This window comes from Manduca sexta, unplaced genomic scaffold (genome assembly GCF_014839805.1).
Source record: "Manduca sexta isolate Smith_Timp_Sample1 unplaced genomic scaffold, JHU_Msex_v1.0 HiC_scaffold_308, whole genome shotgun sequence".
Classification (NCBI taxonomy): Eukaryota; Metazoa; Arthropoda; class Insecta; order Lepidoptera; family Sphingidae; genus Manduca; species Manduca sexta.
The window spans coordinates 1-16204 of NW_023594109.1; the positions used below are offsets into that span (position 1 = coordinate 1).

The 16204-nt window shown below is 62.7% G+C and overlaps 1 protein-coding gene across 1 annotated transcript; it reads left to right on the forward strand.

The window, feature by feature from the left end:
- The first annotated feature begins 9172 nt into the window (after positions 1–9172).
- Positions 9173–11042, forward strand: LOC119192725 (cortactin-binding protein 2-like). The gene is made up of 4 exons (XM_037446487.1): positions 9173–9251; positions 9639–9831; positions 9984–10527; positions 10626–11042. Exons 1-4 carry the CDS (start codon positions 9173–9175, stop codon positions 11040–11042), a joined length of 1233 nt encoding a protein of 410 aa, XP_037302384.1.
- The last annotated feature ends 5162 nt before the right edge of the window (positions 11043–16204 follow it).

Sequence of the window (16204 nt, forward strand, 5' to 3'; positions counted from 1 at the left end):
CGGCCGTGTGTCACCATTGTGACAACTGCCCGCTGGATACGGCTCAACACACTTTTGGCGTTGTGTCCAGCCTGGGACGAAGAGCGCAGCGCTCAGATCAGTCCGGAGGGAGATCTCGCTGCCGGCCGTGGTCGCTTCCATGGTCGGCAAGCGAGGGTATAACAGCAGTGGCCTTCTGCCTAGGTGGGTCATCTTCGCAGAGGAGGTGCCGAGAGGGATCGGGGAGGGAGGATCCCCTCGCCGCCAGAGGGGCAGGGAGGCGCAGGGTGGACGAACTGACCGGCGCTCCGCGCCCTGTGGCATTGGGGGCGTTTGGAGAATTTGGCCGCGGTATCGTTGCCATGTCCAAAGGCGCTAATTCGCTCCACGTGGGGGTCATCAACGAAGCAGCGGGGGGGCTGTGCCGCCCTAGACATTTCTGTGCGCTCCTTCACAATTACGGTGCCCCGGGTGGACGGCGATGTCGTGCGGTGTCCACAGGGGTCGTTCTAGGCCCCGAGTGCGAACATCGGTACGACTGGGGCTTCCGTGGTGCCAATCTCTGCGGGCGTGACTGGGCGTGACGCGCGGCGGCTGCACGTTGACGCTTCCAAACGTCGGATCCTGCGGCCGTCCCGGTGCGCCGGCCAGTAGTGAGCCGAATCGGCGTTTAGGTTTGAAGGTGGCCCTCGAGAAGACCGAGGTTTGGGCTCGGCCCGGCCACCGGCCGAGGCCCACATCGAGGTTGAGGGCGGCGGATTCCCCGGCAAAACTGAAGTATTTAGGTTGATTTTGGACAGCCGGTGGGCGCCCCATGAAAAGTTGAGGACGGTTGTCTAAGCGGGCGCTTTCTCCTGCGCCCAACCTGGAAGGTCCTGGTTGCCGAAGGTTGTGTGCGGTCCATGGCGTTGTACGGCAGCCCAGTCTGGGCTGACGCCCTGGGGGCGTTCTGTCGCCCTCCTGAGGGCCCGCAGCGGGTCGTAGCGCAGCGGGCCATACGGGCGTACCGCACGGTCTCGTACGAGGCGGCTTGTCTTTTGGCCGGATTCCTGCCCTGGGATCTGGACGCCAAAGCCCTCTCCGATACTTTTCATTGGAGGGAGGAGGCGTTCAGGAACGGGCAGCGTCCGGCCCTGAAGGAGGTGGAGGCCAGATGGGCCTCCTTACGGCGAGCCGCCGTGGAGGAGTGGCGTTCAGGCTGGAGGCCCCGTCAGCGGGGCTTCGGGCCGTAGCGGCAGTGCGTCCTGTCTTTGCACAGTGGCTGGACAGGCGCCACGGCGCGGCGACATTTCGCCTGACGCAGGTGCTCACCGGGCATGGGTGCTTCGGGGAGTACCTGTGTCAGATAGTAGGCACGGAGGTGAGCGCCGTGTGTCACCATTGTGACAACTGCCCGCGGGATACGGCCCAACATACGTTGGAGTCTTGCCCAGCCTGGGACGATGAGCGCAGCGCTCTCGTGTCAGTCGTCGGAGGAGACCTCTCGCTGCCGGCCGTGGTCGCTTCCATGGTCGGCAGCCCGGAGGCCTGGCGTGCGGTGGCCCACTTCTGCGAGGTGGTCCTCTCGCAGAAGGAGAGTGCCGAGAGGGATCGAGAGAGGGAGGATCCCTCCCGCCGTCAGAGGAGACGTAGGAGGCGCCGGGTGGACGACTGACCGGCGTCTCCCGCCCTGTGGAATGGGGGCGTTTGGAGAATTCCACCACGGTATCCCCTGCCTGTCGTAAAGGCGACTAATAGGGGCCACGAAGGGGTCGTCGGCGGGCAGCAGGGGCTGCCCGTCCTAGTGCGCGCACTTTTCAGTGCGTGTAGTGCGTTCATCGCACACTTTCGGTTGACCCCCGGGATGGACGGCAGCGTGTTGTTGGCCTCACGCTGCCGTAGACGCCGAGGGCGTCCTTCGGTGCGCGGGGGCTTTTGAGCCCCCTAGGAGACGGGCCGCAAGGCGGCACCGCGCAGGGGCGGTTGCGGTCGCAGACTAGACATTTCAACGTCAGAGGAAGCCCGCAGCCGTCCCTAATGCGCCGAAGAGGGCCACCGCGGAGTTTTAGTTGGTATGCCGTGCGTTGTACATAGGTTAGGGACTCGGCCCGGCGGTCGCCCGAAGGTCTACATCAATTCCGGGCGGCGCAACGTCGGGTCGTAAGGCACGGTGACCCCAACATAACCGCTCAGTCGCCCCCGCGAAGACTGGGCGGTAGTAATAAGGCACTTTCTCCGCGAAACCAAAAGGTTAGGTTAGGTTAGGGGTGCTAGGTCAGGAAACCTCCTCGTGGTGCACCCTGGGCAACGGCGCGTCGATCAGACCGATCAGGCTGATCTGCGCGCTGGCTAATATCCTGACAACCGAGGTGGTTGGCGGTCGTCGCCTCTTGCGGCGGCCGTCGTGTCGCATTGATGAGATTGGCCCATCTTGGGCGGCCCCGGTTCTGTCCGGAGGTGTCGACGGGCTCGGTGTGCGCTCATCCCGCCCCGAGCAGGCAGTGGGGGACTCCTCTCCCATTGTCGCCGTCGCAGATCGTAATCCGGTGTGGAGGTCTGTGGATATGTCTCGCGCTCCCACTGGACCGAGGGTCTTGGCTTAACCGCCCGGACCGCGAGGAAGAAAACCTCTATAAAAATCACCCCGAATCCCAAGCGGCGGCGCACCGCGAGGGGATGCATGGCCGATGGGCAGTTCGGTCTCGAGTGCGACCCCGCCAGAGTACCGGCCGACACTCTGTGCGGGTTACGCTAGGCTTACCCAGGTACAGGGGCACTGCCTGGGCGGACCACCCTTTCCCCATACTCGTGGGACTCAAAATGGAATCTATCAATTTTAAAACCCCAAATCCTTTTGACGCGTTTGCCTACCCGGTTCCGACTGGAGGCGGAGGTCGGAGGGCGCAAGCCCAACGACGGTGATGAGGTGGAGAAGAGCATGGGCGACAGGCCCATGGTAGTGGAGGCCGGAACATCATCTAGGCCGGAAGAACTGGAAATGGACTCGAGTCAAGCCTGAGTGTCTCCTCTGTCCGGAGCAGAAGGCTCTGGAGGAGACACTCCCAGTCCATAGACAACTGCTCGCTTCTATCGAGTGACACCGACGAGCCGCCACCCAAGGCGCCAACAACTGACGGTCGAGGGAGAGGGCGTTCCACGCCCGCTCCCACGACTGGAAAATACGTCGGGATAAAGAAGGCCCAACAAGAACGGGACAGGCTGAAGAGGGAAGAGGCGCGAAAGAGGGCCGAAGAGGAGCTGGAGGAGCGGCTGCGTTACGTGAAGTCGCCGCTCCCTCCCAAAACCGACACGGACGATGACCTACCCGTCCTTAAGGAGGACCTGATTCAGTGCGGGCAAATTGTGCGGGCAATTGTGAGAAAGTCCGGAAACCTAAAGGGCACGTCACAAAAGGCGCTCAACCGGGTAATTAATCTTATCACTCGGTACGTACAGCAACCAGAGTCGGCCGCCATTGCCCGTCTGGAAGAGGAGAGAAAGAAGTGGCGCGAAAACAGCGAGCGCCTGGAGGAGAGCGTAAAGCGGCTAGAAGAGGAAAACTCCTCCCTCCGCCGTCGGCTCGAGGACCTGGAAGCGTCAAACAACTCCAGGACCACCACGGAGGAGATGCTGGCCATGGTGGAGGCAAGGGTGCAGGCCCGACTAGAGTCCGCACTGATGGGGCCAGCTCAGAGACCACCTCTCGCACATGAAGCGAAGAGAAAATCCACCCCAGGGGATATACAACTCCCCGTGACAGGGGACTGGTGGGAGGCCCGCAGCCCAAGACCAAGAAGGAGAAAGGGAAAGGCAAGAAAACAGCCTCCGCTCACCCAACCCCCGCTCCCGTGGCCGGACCATCCAGCGCGCCGCTGCAAGACATCGCTGGGCCCTCCACGGCGGCGGCTAGCAGCCCAGCGCAGCCTGCCACCAAGAGAAAGCAGGCGAAGACCGCTGCAAATAACAAAACAGCGTCGGGCCCCAAGCCCCAAAAGGGCGTTAAGAAGACGGCACCGCCCCTCCGGAACCCCGCCCATTGCCGCCAGCTCCGGCCTCAATGGAGGCACCGTGGACTGAGGTCGTAAACAGGAAAAGAACAAGACCAGCGCGACCAGAACCCCGGCGCCGCGGCAACCGGCAAAACGCCCCGAGCCGAAGCTCCGGCCGCCGAAGTCAGCCGCAGTCACCATCTCGCTGACACCTGCGGCCATTGAGAAAGGCCTTACCTACGCTGGGGTGCTAACAAACGCCCAACAGCGAGTGGACCTTAGTGGCCTCAATATAGACAGGCTCAAGCCGAAATACGCGGCAACGGGGGCCATGCTTTTACGAGGTCCCAGGAGCCGAATCGGAACAGAAGGCCGATGCCCCAGCCGCCAGGCTGAGGGAATGTTTCGCGACCGAGGACGTCATCGTGTCCCGGCCTACAAAGTGCTCGGAGCTGCGTATCTCGGGGCTGGACTTCGCGGCCACCTCAGAGACGGTCCAGGCGGCCCTCTGCAGTGCCGGAGAGTGCGCTGCGGAGTCAATTAAAGTGGGGCAGATTCGACCAGACAGGTCGGGAATGGGAGCCGTCTGGGCCAAAGTGCCCACTAGGGCGGCGAAGAAAATAAAGGCGGCCCGCGTGAAAATAGGATGGGTCGTAGCCAGGGTGACCGTGCTCGAGGCGCGCCCTATGCGGTGTTACCGCTGCCTCGAGCAGGGTCACGTTAGGAACGTGTGCGACTGCCCCACAGACCGCAGCGGACTATGCTATCGCTGCGGAAAGCCGGGACACAAGGCCCGGGAGTGCCAAGAGACGCCGAACTGCACCCTGTGTGCCGCTAATGGCAAACCTGCCGGGCATCGAATTGGGGAAGGCGTGTTCTGCCTCCTCCTCCCGCAAATCACGGCGTCGCCCACGTAGGAGACCGCCTGCCGCTGAGGTTCTGTCCCAGCCGCAGGCGGCGAGCCCACCGCAACAAGTGCAGTTGGCCGAGATGGATGTTGAGGAGATCGTCCATCAATAATGGACCTAAGTTTCCTCCAGGCGAACATCAACCACTGCGCCCGCGCCCAGGACCTGTTGTCCCAAAGCCTGGCGCAGTGGTCGGTGCAAGTGGCCGTGGTCGCCGAACCGTATTTTGTCCCGCCCAGAGATAACTGGGTAGGAGACATCGACGGGTCGGTGGCCATCATCACCAGGGTGCCGCTGGCTCCCCGCCCTTCGCAAAAGTCGAGAAGGGCCAGGGATGCGTCGCGGCTCTGTTGGGGAATTGTGGATAGTAGGAGTTTATTTCTCCCCAACAGACCCCTGGCCGAGTTCGAATCTTTTCTCGTTCGGCTGGGGCCCTGGTTGAGCAGGGCCAACCTCGCCCGACGATCGTCGCCGGTGACTTCAACGCGAAATCCGCGGTCTGGGGTTCGCCGGCGACCGACGCTCGCGGTGAGGTCCTGGAGGAATGGGCGATCTCCGTCGGCCTGGCCGTTCTGAACAGGGGTCGGTGGACACGTGCGTGCGGCACAACGGCGGGTCAATTGTTGATTTGTCGTTTGGGTGCCCCGTCGTCGCACGTCGTGTCCGTGGCTGGAGGGTCCTCGTGGACGCGGAGACGCTATCGGATCATCGATACATAAGATTCGATGTCGCCGCGCCCACGAGCCAACGTAACCAGCCCAGTGGTGGACCGAGTGCCCCTGGTCAGGACGGCCCGCGGTGGGCAGTAAGGCGCCTCGACAAGGAGGCCCTAGAGCTGGCCGCTCTGGCAGTCTCGTGGCTCCCCGAGCCGGAGGGTCCGGTGAGGGTCGAGCAGGAGGCGGAGTGGTTCGGGGTGGCAATGTCGGATATTTGCGACGCCGCCATGCCCCGGGCCTCCGTCGTCCTCCGCGGCGGGAGGTGTACTGGTGGTCGGTGGAGTTAGCGCAGTTGCGCGCGTCTTGCGTGGCTGCGCGCCGCCGATACGCCAGGCATCGCCGCCGCCGTATTCGCGCACGAGACCATGAAGACCGGGAGCGGCAGCTCTACGGCCTCTATAAAGAGGCGAAGAGAGCGCTGCGGGTGGCCATTCATAGGGCCAAGGTCGCGACACGCAAGAGTTTTTGGAGACTCTCGACGGGGACCCGTGGGGCGCCCCTACAAACTAGTGATGAACAAGCTTCGTCCAGCGGCGCCCCGCTGTCGCAGAGTCTCCAGCCAGAACTACTGGCCAACGTTGTCGCGGCCTTGTTCCCGGCCACCGAGGATACCACTCCTCCACCGATGGCGCCACCGGAAGTGGCGTCATCGTCGTTTTCGGCAAGGGATATTCCAGAGGTTTCGCCCGCGGAAATGCGGGCGGCAGTGTTTCGGCTGCGGGGCAAAACACCGCCCCGGGTCTCGACGGCATCCCCGGGAAAGCCTGGGTGTTAGCCCTCGAGTATCTGGGGCCGCGGCTCCGTAGCCTATTCTCCGCCTGTATGGTGCAGGGCGTCTTCCCGGCGCGGTGGAAGACCGGGAAGCTCGTCCTGCTGAAGAAAGAGGGGAGACCCGCAGAGTCGCCGTCGGCCTACCGGCCCATCGTGCTGCTCGACGAGGTCGCCAAACTTTTGAGCGCATTTTACACGCGCGCCTCGTCGAGCACCTCGAGAGGGTCGGTCCCAACTTGGCCGACAATCAGTTTGGATTTAGGAGTGGACGCTCAACTGTCCACGCGATTCTGCGGGTCAAGTCGCAGGCGGAGGAAGCAGTGGCCAGGGAAAGGTTGTTATCGCCGTCTCGCTTGACATATCCAACGCTTTTAATTCGCTCCCTGGCCCTGTATAAACGAAGCACTGCGGTACCATGTGGTGCCGCCCTATCTCAGGCGTCTGGTGCGCGCGTACCTTCCGACAGGTACGTGGTGTATCCGGGCGCCGACGGGTGGCACCGAAGAGCGATGTCGTGCGGTGTCCCACAGGGGTCGGTTCTAGGCCCTCTCTTGTGGAACATCGGGTACGACTGGGTGCTCCGTGGTGCCAATCTCTGGGGCGTCGGCGTGACGTGTTATGCGGATGACACGTTGGTCACGGCGACGTCTAAGACCTTCCAGGACGCCGCGATCCTGGCGGCGGTGGGTACCGGCCACGTAGTGAGCCGAATCAGGCGTTTAGGTTTGAAGGTGGCCCTCGAGAAGACCGAAGCCATTTGTTTTCACGGGCTCGGCGGGGCCACCGGCCGGTGCCCACATCGTGGTTGAGGGGTGCGGATTCCCATCGGCAAAACTATGAAGTATTTAGGTCTGATTTTGGACAGCCGGTGGGAATTCCGCGCCCATTTTGAAAAGTTGCGGACGAAATTGTCCAGGGCAGCGGGCGCTCTTTCTAGCCTGCTGCCCAACCTGGAAGGTCCTGGTATCCCTTGCCGAAGGTTGTACCACGGGGTCGTGCGGTCCATGGCGTTGTACGGCAGCCCGGTCTGGGCTGACGCCCTGGGGCGTTCTGTCGCCCTCCTGCGGGGCCCGCAGCGGGTCGTAGCGCAGCGGGCCATACGGGCGTACCGCACGGTCTCGTACGAGGCGGCTTGTCTTTTGGCCGGATTCCTGCCCTGGGATCTGGACGCCAAAGCCCTCTCCGATACTTTTCATTGGAGGGAGGAGGCGTTCAGGAACGGGCAGCGTCCGGCCCTGAAGGAGGTGGAGGCCAAAGGGCCTCCTTACGGCGAGCCGCCGTGGAGGAGTGGCGTCTCAGGCTGGAGGCCCCGTCAGCGGGGCTTCGGGCCGTAGCGGCAGTGCGTCCTGTCTTTGCACAGTGGCTGGACAGGCGCCACGGCGCGGCGACATTTCGCCTGACGCAGGTGCTCACCGGGCATGGGTGCTTCGGGGAGTACCTGTGTCAGATAGTAGGCACGGAGGTGAGCGCCGTGTGTCACCATTGTGACAACTGCCCGCGGGATACGGCCCAACATACGTTGGAGTCTTGCCCAGCCTGGGACGATGAGCGCAGCGCTCTCGTGTCAGTCGTCGGAGGAGACCTCTCGCTGCCGGCCGTGGTCGCTTCCATGGTCGGCAGCCCGGAGGCCTGGCGTGCGGTGGCCCACTTCTGCGAGGTGGTCCTCTCGCAGAAGGAGAGTGCCGAGAGGGATCGAGAGAGGGAGGATCCCTCCCGCCGTCAGAGGAGACGTAGGAGGCGCCGGGTGGACGACTGACCGGCGTCTCCCGCCCTGTGGAATGGGGGCGTTTGGAGAATTCCACCACGGTATCCCCTGCCTGTCGTAAAAGGCGACTAATAGGGGCCACGAAGGGGTCGTCGGCGGGCAGCAGGGGCTGCCCGTCCTAGTGCGCATGCACTTTTCAGTGCGTGTAGTGCGTTCACGCACACTCGGTTGACCCCGGGATGGACGGCAGTGTGTTGTTGGCCTCACGCTGCCGTAGACGCCGAGGGCGTCCTTCGGTGCGCGGGGGCTTCTGAGCCCCCATAGGAGACGGGCCGCAAGGCGGCACCGCGCAGGGGCGGCTGCGGTCGCAGACTAGACACTCAACGTCAGAGGAAGCCCGCAGCCGTCCCTAATGCGCCGAAGAGGGCCACCGCGGAGTTTTAGCTGGTAGGCCGTGCGACATCAAATCCGGGCGGCGCAACGTCGGGTCGTAAGGCACGGTGACCCCAACATAACCGCGCAGTCGACCCCCACGAAGGCCGGAGCGGTAGTAATAAGGTACTTTCTCCGCGAAACCAAGAAAAAAAAAAAAAAGGTTAGGTTAGGTTAGGTTAGGTTAGGTTAGGGTTAGGTTAGGTTCGTGGTGCACCCTGGGCAACGGCGCGTCGATCAGACCGATCAGGCTGATCTGCGCGCTTATCCTGACAACGAGGTTGTTGACGGTCGTCGCCTCTTGCGGCGGCCGTCGTGTCGTAAACCCATCTTGGGCGGCTGTTCTGTCGGGTGTCGACGGGCTCGGTGTGCGCTCAGCCCCGAGCAGGCAGTGGGGGATCTCCGCGCCGTCGAGATCGTAATCCGGTGTGGAGGTCTGTGGATATGTCTCGCGCTCCCGCTGGACCGAGGGTCTTGGCTTAACCGCCCGGACCGCGAGGAAGAAAACCTCTATAAAAATCACCCCGAATCCCAAGCGGCGGCGCACCGCGGGGATGCATGGCCGATGGGTAGTTCGGTCTCGTGCGACCCCGCCAGAGTACCGGCCGACACTCTGTGCGGGTTACGCTAGGCTTACCCAGGTACAGGGGCCTGCCTGGGCGGACCACTTTCCCCATACTCGTGGGACTCAAAATGGACAACCCATCTCGGTTGCCTCCCGGTTCCGTCTCGGAGGTCGGGGCGCAAGCCCCGACGGTGATGCAGAACATGGGCGGGCCCATGGAGTGGGCCGGAACTCGGCCACCGTAAATGACTCGAACCCGGTATGGGAGCAGGTCTGGAGGAGATGTCTAGCGCTCGCTGCCGGACACCGACGGGTCTTGGCTTAACCGCCCGGACCGCGAGGAAGAAAACCTCTATAAAAAATCACCCCGCATCCCAAGCGGCGGCGCACCGCGAGGGGATGCATGGCCGATGGGTAGTTCGGTCTCGAGTGCGACCCCCCGCCAGAGTACCGGCCGAAACTCTGCGCGGGTTACGCTAGGCTTACCCAGGTACAGGGGCACTGCCTGGGCGGACCACCCTTTCCCCCACACTCGTGGGAACAATTATGGAATCACTTAATCAAAACAAAACCCCAATAATTTTATTAACGAAGTTGCCTTCTCCGGTTTCGACCGGAAGGCGGTGGTCGAAGGGTGCAAGCCCAACGACGAAGATGTAGCGAAGGAGATAACGGGCGCGATGCCCATGGAGGTGGCAGCCGAATTCGCGCGGCCTTTGAGCCTTGACACGGACTCGAGCGAGAGTGGCTCTACCGTGAGGAGCAAAAAGCTTTGGAGAAGGAAGTCGCAAACAAGAAACAGCTTTTCGCAGCTCAGTTTGACCAGCGACACCGACGAACCGGCGCCGAAGACGCAGGCGATCGACGGCAGAATGAGAGGACGCCCGCCCTCAGTGGGCAAGTACGTCGGCCTCAAGAAAGCCCAGTTGAGCGTGACAGGCTACAACGGGAAGCGGCGCGGAAAGACGCAGAGAAGGAGCTGGAGGACCAGCTGCAATTTATCAAGTCGCCGGTCCCCCCCAGAACATCAGACACCGAAGAGGACCGTCCAGTACTCAAGGAAGACCTCCGTAAGTGCACCCAGGTTGTTCGCAATGTCGTGAGGAAGTCAGGCAACCTCAAAGGCACTTCCCAGAAAGCGCTTAACTGGGTCACGGACAAGATCGTGAAGTACGTGGAACAGCCTGAGTCCGCTGTCATTGCGCGCCTCGAGGAGGAAATAAAGAAGTGGCAGGAACACAGTGCCCGTCTTGAAGCCAACATGAAGGCCATGAAGGAGGAGAATGCCACCCTAAAACGACGCCTCGAAGACCTGGAGGCGTCCGCAAACAAGTCATCGACGGAGGAGATGCTGGCGATGGTGGAAGCGAGGGTCCAAGCCAGGCTCGAGTCGGCCCTGATGGGGCCAGCCCAAAGGCCCACCCTCGCCCACGAAAGAAGGACCGCCTCTGGGGACACAGAACTCCCCGTGACGAGCGGATATGTAGGAGGGGCGCCGAACACTAAACCGGCCAAGAGCAAAGGGAAAGGAAAGAAGGGAACAGCCCAACGCGCTCCCGCTCCCGCCCCTCCCTGCCCCAGTCGCTGGGCCCTCCAGCGCGCCGCCACAAGCCCGTCGCAGGGCCCTCCACGGCTCCGGCGAATACGTCGGCATCGACGGCGAAGAAGACCCAGGACCGAAGGAGAGAGACGCCGAAACAAAAGCCCCAAAAGGGCAAGAAGAACGGACCGCCTCCAGCCCAACCTGCTCCAGAGCCCCGCGTGCTGCCGCCAGCCCCGGCTAACGTGGACACGCCGTGGGTCGAGGTGGTCAGAAGAAAGAAGAAGGGGAAGCCGGCAGCAGCGCCAACAAACAGCACGCAGCCGCCGAAACCGACGCGCCGGAAGGAGCCAAAACTGCGGCCGCCACGTTCTGCGGCCGTAGTCATCTCCCTCAACACCAGCAGCAAGTGCGTCGGGCCTACCTTACAAGAGCGTCCTGACGGACGCCCAAAATAAGGTAGACCTCACCGGCCTTGAAATAAGCAAGATGAGGCCAAAGTTTGCGGCCACGGGCGCCCCAATGTACGAGGTGCCCGGGGCGAATTCTGAAGAGAGGGCCGACTCCCTCGCCGCAAGGCTGAGGGAGTGTTTCGCGGGTCGGAAGATATCAAAATCTCCCGGCCCACGAAGACCGTGGAACTGCGGCTAAGTGAGCTGGACTATACAGCCACCCCAGAATCAGTCGCAGCGGCCCTCCAAGGCCGGTGAGTGCGCCGTAGAGGCGATAAAGTTGGGCAAATTCGCCCTGATCGATCCGGTGTAGGGACAGCCTGGGTCAGGATGCCTATTAAGGCGGCGCAAAAGGTTAGGGGCGGCCCGCATACTTATTGGCTGGACCGCGGCTCGGGTGACCGTCCTCGAGTCGCGGCCGATGCGGTGCTTCCGGTGCCTGGAGTCCGGACACGGCCGGGAGCGCTGCGACTGCGCGGTGGACCGCAGCGACCTTGCTACCGCTGCGGTCAAGCGGGCCACAAAGCCCGTGAGTGCAAGGCCCCGGCGAACTGCGCAGTCTGCGCTGCCGCCGGCAGGCCCGCCAGGCACCGGCTCGGGGAAGGCTTGTTCTGCCCCTCCCGACGCAACCGGCGCCGCCCCCAAGGAAGGGAATGCCGCCGCGGCTGAGGTTCTGTCCCAGCCGCAGGCGGCGAGCCCACCGCAACCAGTGGCCGAGATGGACGTGGAGGAGATCGCCCATCAATAATGGACCTAAGCTTCCTCCAGGCGAACATCAACCACTGCGCCCGCGCCCAGGACCTGTTGTCCCAAAGCCTGGCGCAGTGGTCGGTGCAAGTGGCCGTGGTCGCCGAACCGTATTTTGTCCCGCCCCGAGATAACTGGGTAGGGGACATCGACGGGTCGGTGGCCATCATCACCAGGGTGCCGCTGGCTCCCCGCCCTTCGCAAAAGTCGAGAAGGGCCAGGGATGCGTCGCGGCTCTGTTGGGGACTTGTGGATTGTAGGAGTTTATTTCTCCCCAACAGACCTCTGGCCGAGTTCGAATCCTTTCTCGTTCGGCTGGGGCCCTGGTTGAGCAGGGCCAACCTCACCCGGCGATCGTCGCCGGCGACTTCAACGCAAAGTCCGCGGTCTGGGTTCGCCGGCGACCGACGCTCGCGGTGAGGTCCTGGAGGAATGGGCGATTTCCGTCGGCCTGGTCGTCCTGAACAGGGGTCGGTGGACACGTGCGTGCGGCACAACGGCGGGTCTATTGTGGATTTGTCGTTTGGGAGCCCCGCCGTCGCACGTCGTGTCCAGGGCTGGAGAGTCCTCGTGGGCGTGGAGACGCTGTCGGACCACCGTTATATAAGGTTCGATGTCTCCGCGCCCCCGAGTATCCGGCCCAATAGTATTGGTGGACCGAGTGCCCCTCGACAGGACGGCCCGGGCCAGTTGCGCGCGTCTTGCGTGGCTGCGCGCCGCCGATGCGCCAGACATCGCCGCCGCCGCATTCGCAGCAGTGAGCACGAAGACCAGGAGCGGCAGCTCTACGGCCTCTACAAAGAGGCGAAGAGAGCGCTGCGGGTGGCCATTCATAGGCCAAGGTCGCGGCACGTAGGAGTTTTTGGAGACTCTCGACGCGGACCCGTGGGGCGCCCATACAAGCTAGTTATGAACAAGCTTCGTACGGCGGCGCCTCCACTGTCGGAGAGTCTCAGGCCAGATTTATTGGCCAACGTTGTCGCGGCCTTGTTCCCGGCCACCGAGGAGACCACTCCTCCACCGATGGCGCCACCGGAAGTGGCGTCATCGTCGTCGGAACTTTCGGCAAGGGATATTCCAGAGGTTTCGCCCGCGGAAATGCGGGCGGCAGTGTTTCGACTGCGGGCAAAACACCGCCCCGGGTCTCGACGGCATCCCCGGGAAAGCCTGGGTGTTAGCCCTCGAGTACCTGGGGCCGCGGCTCCGCAGTCTATTCTCCGCCTGTATGGTGCAGGGCGTCTTCCCGGCGCGTTGGAAAGTCGGGAAGCTCGTCCTGCTTAAGAAAGAGGGGAGACCCGCAGAGTCGCCGTCGGCCTACCGGCCCATCGTGCTGCTCGACGAGGTCGCCAAACTTTTGAGCGTATTATACACGCGCGCCTCGTCGAGCATCTCGAGAGGGTCGGTCCAAATTTGGCCGACAAACAGTTTGGTTTTAGGAGTGGACGCTCAACTGTCCACGCGATTCTGCGGGTCAAGTCGCAGGCGGAGGCAGCAGTGGCCAGGGGAAGGTAGTTATCGCCGTTTCGTTCGACATTCCAACGCTTTAATTCGCCCCTGGCCATGCATCAACGAAGCACTGCGGTACCACGTGGTGCCGCCCTATCTCAGGCGTCTGGTGCACGCGTACCTTCTGACAGGTACGTGGTGTATCCGGGCGCCGACGGGTGGCACCGAAGAGCGATGTCGTGCGGTGTTCCACAGGGGTCGGTTCTAGGCCCCTCTTGTGGAACATCGGGTACGACTGGGTGCTCCGTGGTGCCAATCTCTGGGGCGTCGACGTGACGTGTTATGCGGATGACACGTTGGTCACGGCGACGTCTAAGACCTTCCAGGGCGCCGCGATCCTGGCGGCGGTGGGCACCGGTCATGTAGTGAGCCGCATTCGGCGTTTAGGTTTAAAGGTGGCCTCGAGAAGACCGAGGCCATCTGCTTTCACGGGCTCGGAGGGGCCACCGGCCGGTGCCCACATCGTAGTGGAGGGTGCGGATTCCCATCGGCAATACCATGAAGTATTTAGGGTTTTGATTTTGGACAGCCGGTGGGAGTTCAGCGCCCATTTTTAAAAACGCTTAAGGACAAAGTTGACCAGGGCGGCGGGCGCTCTTTCCAGCCTGCTGCCCAACCTGGAAGGTCCAAATATCCCTTGTCGAAGGTTATACCACGGGGTCGTGCGATCCATAGCACTATACGGCAGCCCGGTCTGGGCTGACGCCCTAGGGGAGCGTTCTGCCGTTTTCTGCGGGCCCGCAGCGGGTCATTGCGCAGCGGGCCATACGGGCGTATCGCACGGTCTCGTTCGAGGCGGTTAGTCTTTTGGCCGGATTCCTGCCCTGGGATCTGGACGCCAAGGCTCTCTCAGATACATTCCATTGGAGGGAGGAGGCGTTCAGGAATGGGCAGCGTCCGGCCCTGAAGGAGGTGGAGGCCAAAAGGGCCTCCTTACGGCGAGCCGCCGTGGAGGAGTGGCGTCTCAGGCTGGAGGCCCCGTCAGCGGGGCTTCGGGCCGTCGCGGCAGTGCGTCCTGTCTTTGCACAGTGGCTGGACAGGCGCCACGGCGCGGCAACTTTAGATTGACACAGGTGCTCACCGGGCATGGGTGCTTCGGGGAGTACCTGTGTCAGATAGCAGGACGGAGATAAGCGCCGTGTGTCACCATTGTGACAACTGCCTGCGGGATACGGCCCAACATACGTTGGAGTCGTGCCCAGCCTGGGACGATGAGCGCAGCGCTCTCGTGTCAGTCGTCGGAGGAGACCTCTCGCTGCCGGCTGTGGTCGCGTCCATGGTCGACAGTCGGGAGGCCTGGCGTGCGGTGGCCCACTTCTGTGAGGTGGTTCTCTCGCAGAAGGAGAGTGCCGAGAGGGATCGGGAACGGGCCGATCCCTCCCGCCGTCAGAGGAGACGTAGGAGGCGCCGGGTGGACGACTGACCGGCGTCTCCCGCCCTGTGGAATGGGGGCGTTTGGAGAATACCACCACGGTAAACCCCTGCCTGTCGTAAGAGGCGACTAATAGGGGCCACGAAGGGGTCGTCGGCGGGCAGCAGGGGCTGTCCGTCCTAGTGCGCGCGCACTTTTCAGTGCGTGTAGTGCGTTCATCGCACACTTTCGGTTGACCCCGGGATGGGCGGCAGTGTGGTGTTGACCTCACGCTGCCGCTGACGCTGGAGAGCGTTCTTTCGGTGCGCGGGGCTTAGGAGCCCCCATTTAGGAGACGGGCCGCAAGGCGGCACCGCGCAGGGGCGGCTGCGGACGAAACTCGACCTGCTGTCTCGAGGTAGCACGCAGCCGTCCCTATGCGCCGAAGAGGGTCAACGCGGAGTTTTAGTTGGTAGGTCGTTGCGTAGGGACTAGTTTGTTAGGTTAGGGACTCGGCCCGACCGCCGCCCGTGGGTTCCGGGCCGCTCAATTGTCGGGTCGTAAGGCAACGGCTACCCCAACATAACCGCTCAGTCGCCCCCCGCGAAGGCTGGGCGGTAGTAATAAGGTACTTTCTCCGCGAAACCAAAAAAAAAAAAAAAGGTTAGGTTAGGTTAGGTTAGGTTAGGTTAGGTTAGGTTAGGTGGGGGTGCGTCGAAACCTCCTCGTGGTGCACTTGGGCAACGGCGCGTCGATCAGACCGATCAGGCTGATCTGCGCGCCGGCGAATATCCTGACAACGAGTTGTTGACGGTCGTCGCCTCTGCGGCGGCCGCCGTCTAGTTACGCCGTCGGCAGTGTCGTCGTCGACTAGTTTTCACCGTCACTTGTGGCGTTGGCGAGTAGGCCCGCTGACGATATTTCCCGCCGTCGACCAGGCCAACGTCGTGGGGCCCATTTCGCAGCTCCCGGTTCCGTCCGGGGTGTCGGCGGGCTCGGGGTGCGCTCACCCCGCCCCGAGCAGGCCGTGGGGGGGATTTTCCCTCTCATTGCCACCGTCATAGATCGTAACCCGGTATGGAGGTCTGTGGATATGTCTCGCGCTCCTGCCGGACCGAGGGTCTTGGCTTAACCGCCCGGACCGCGAGGAAGAAAACCTCTATAAAAAATCACCCCGAATCTCAAGCGGCGGCGCACCGCGAGGGATGCATGGCCGATGGGTAGTTCGGTCTCGAGTGCGACCCCGCCAGAGTACCGGCCGACACTCTGTGCGGGTTACGCTAGGCTTACCCAGGTACAGGGCACTGCCTGGGCGGACCACCCTTTCCCCATACTCGTGGGAACAATTATGGAAACTTTAAATAAAACAAACCCCAATAATTTTGACGACGAGTTGCCTTCCGGTTTCGTCCGGAGAGGCGGTGGTCGAAGGTAAGCCCAACGACGATGATGTAGCGAAGGAGATAACGGGCGCGATGCCCATGGAGGTGGCAGCCGAATTCGCGCGGCCTTTGAGCCTGGACACGGACTCGAGCGAGAGTTCTACCGTGCGAGCAAGCTCTGG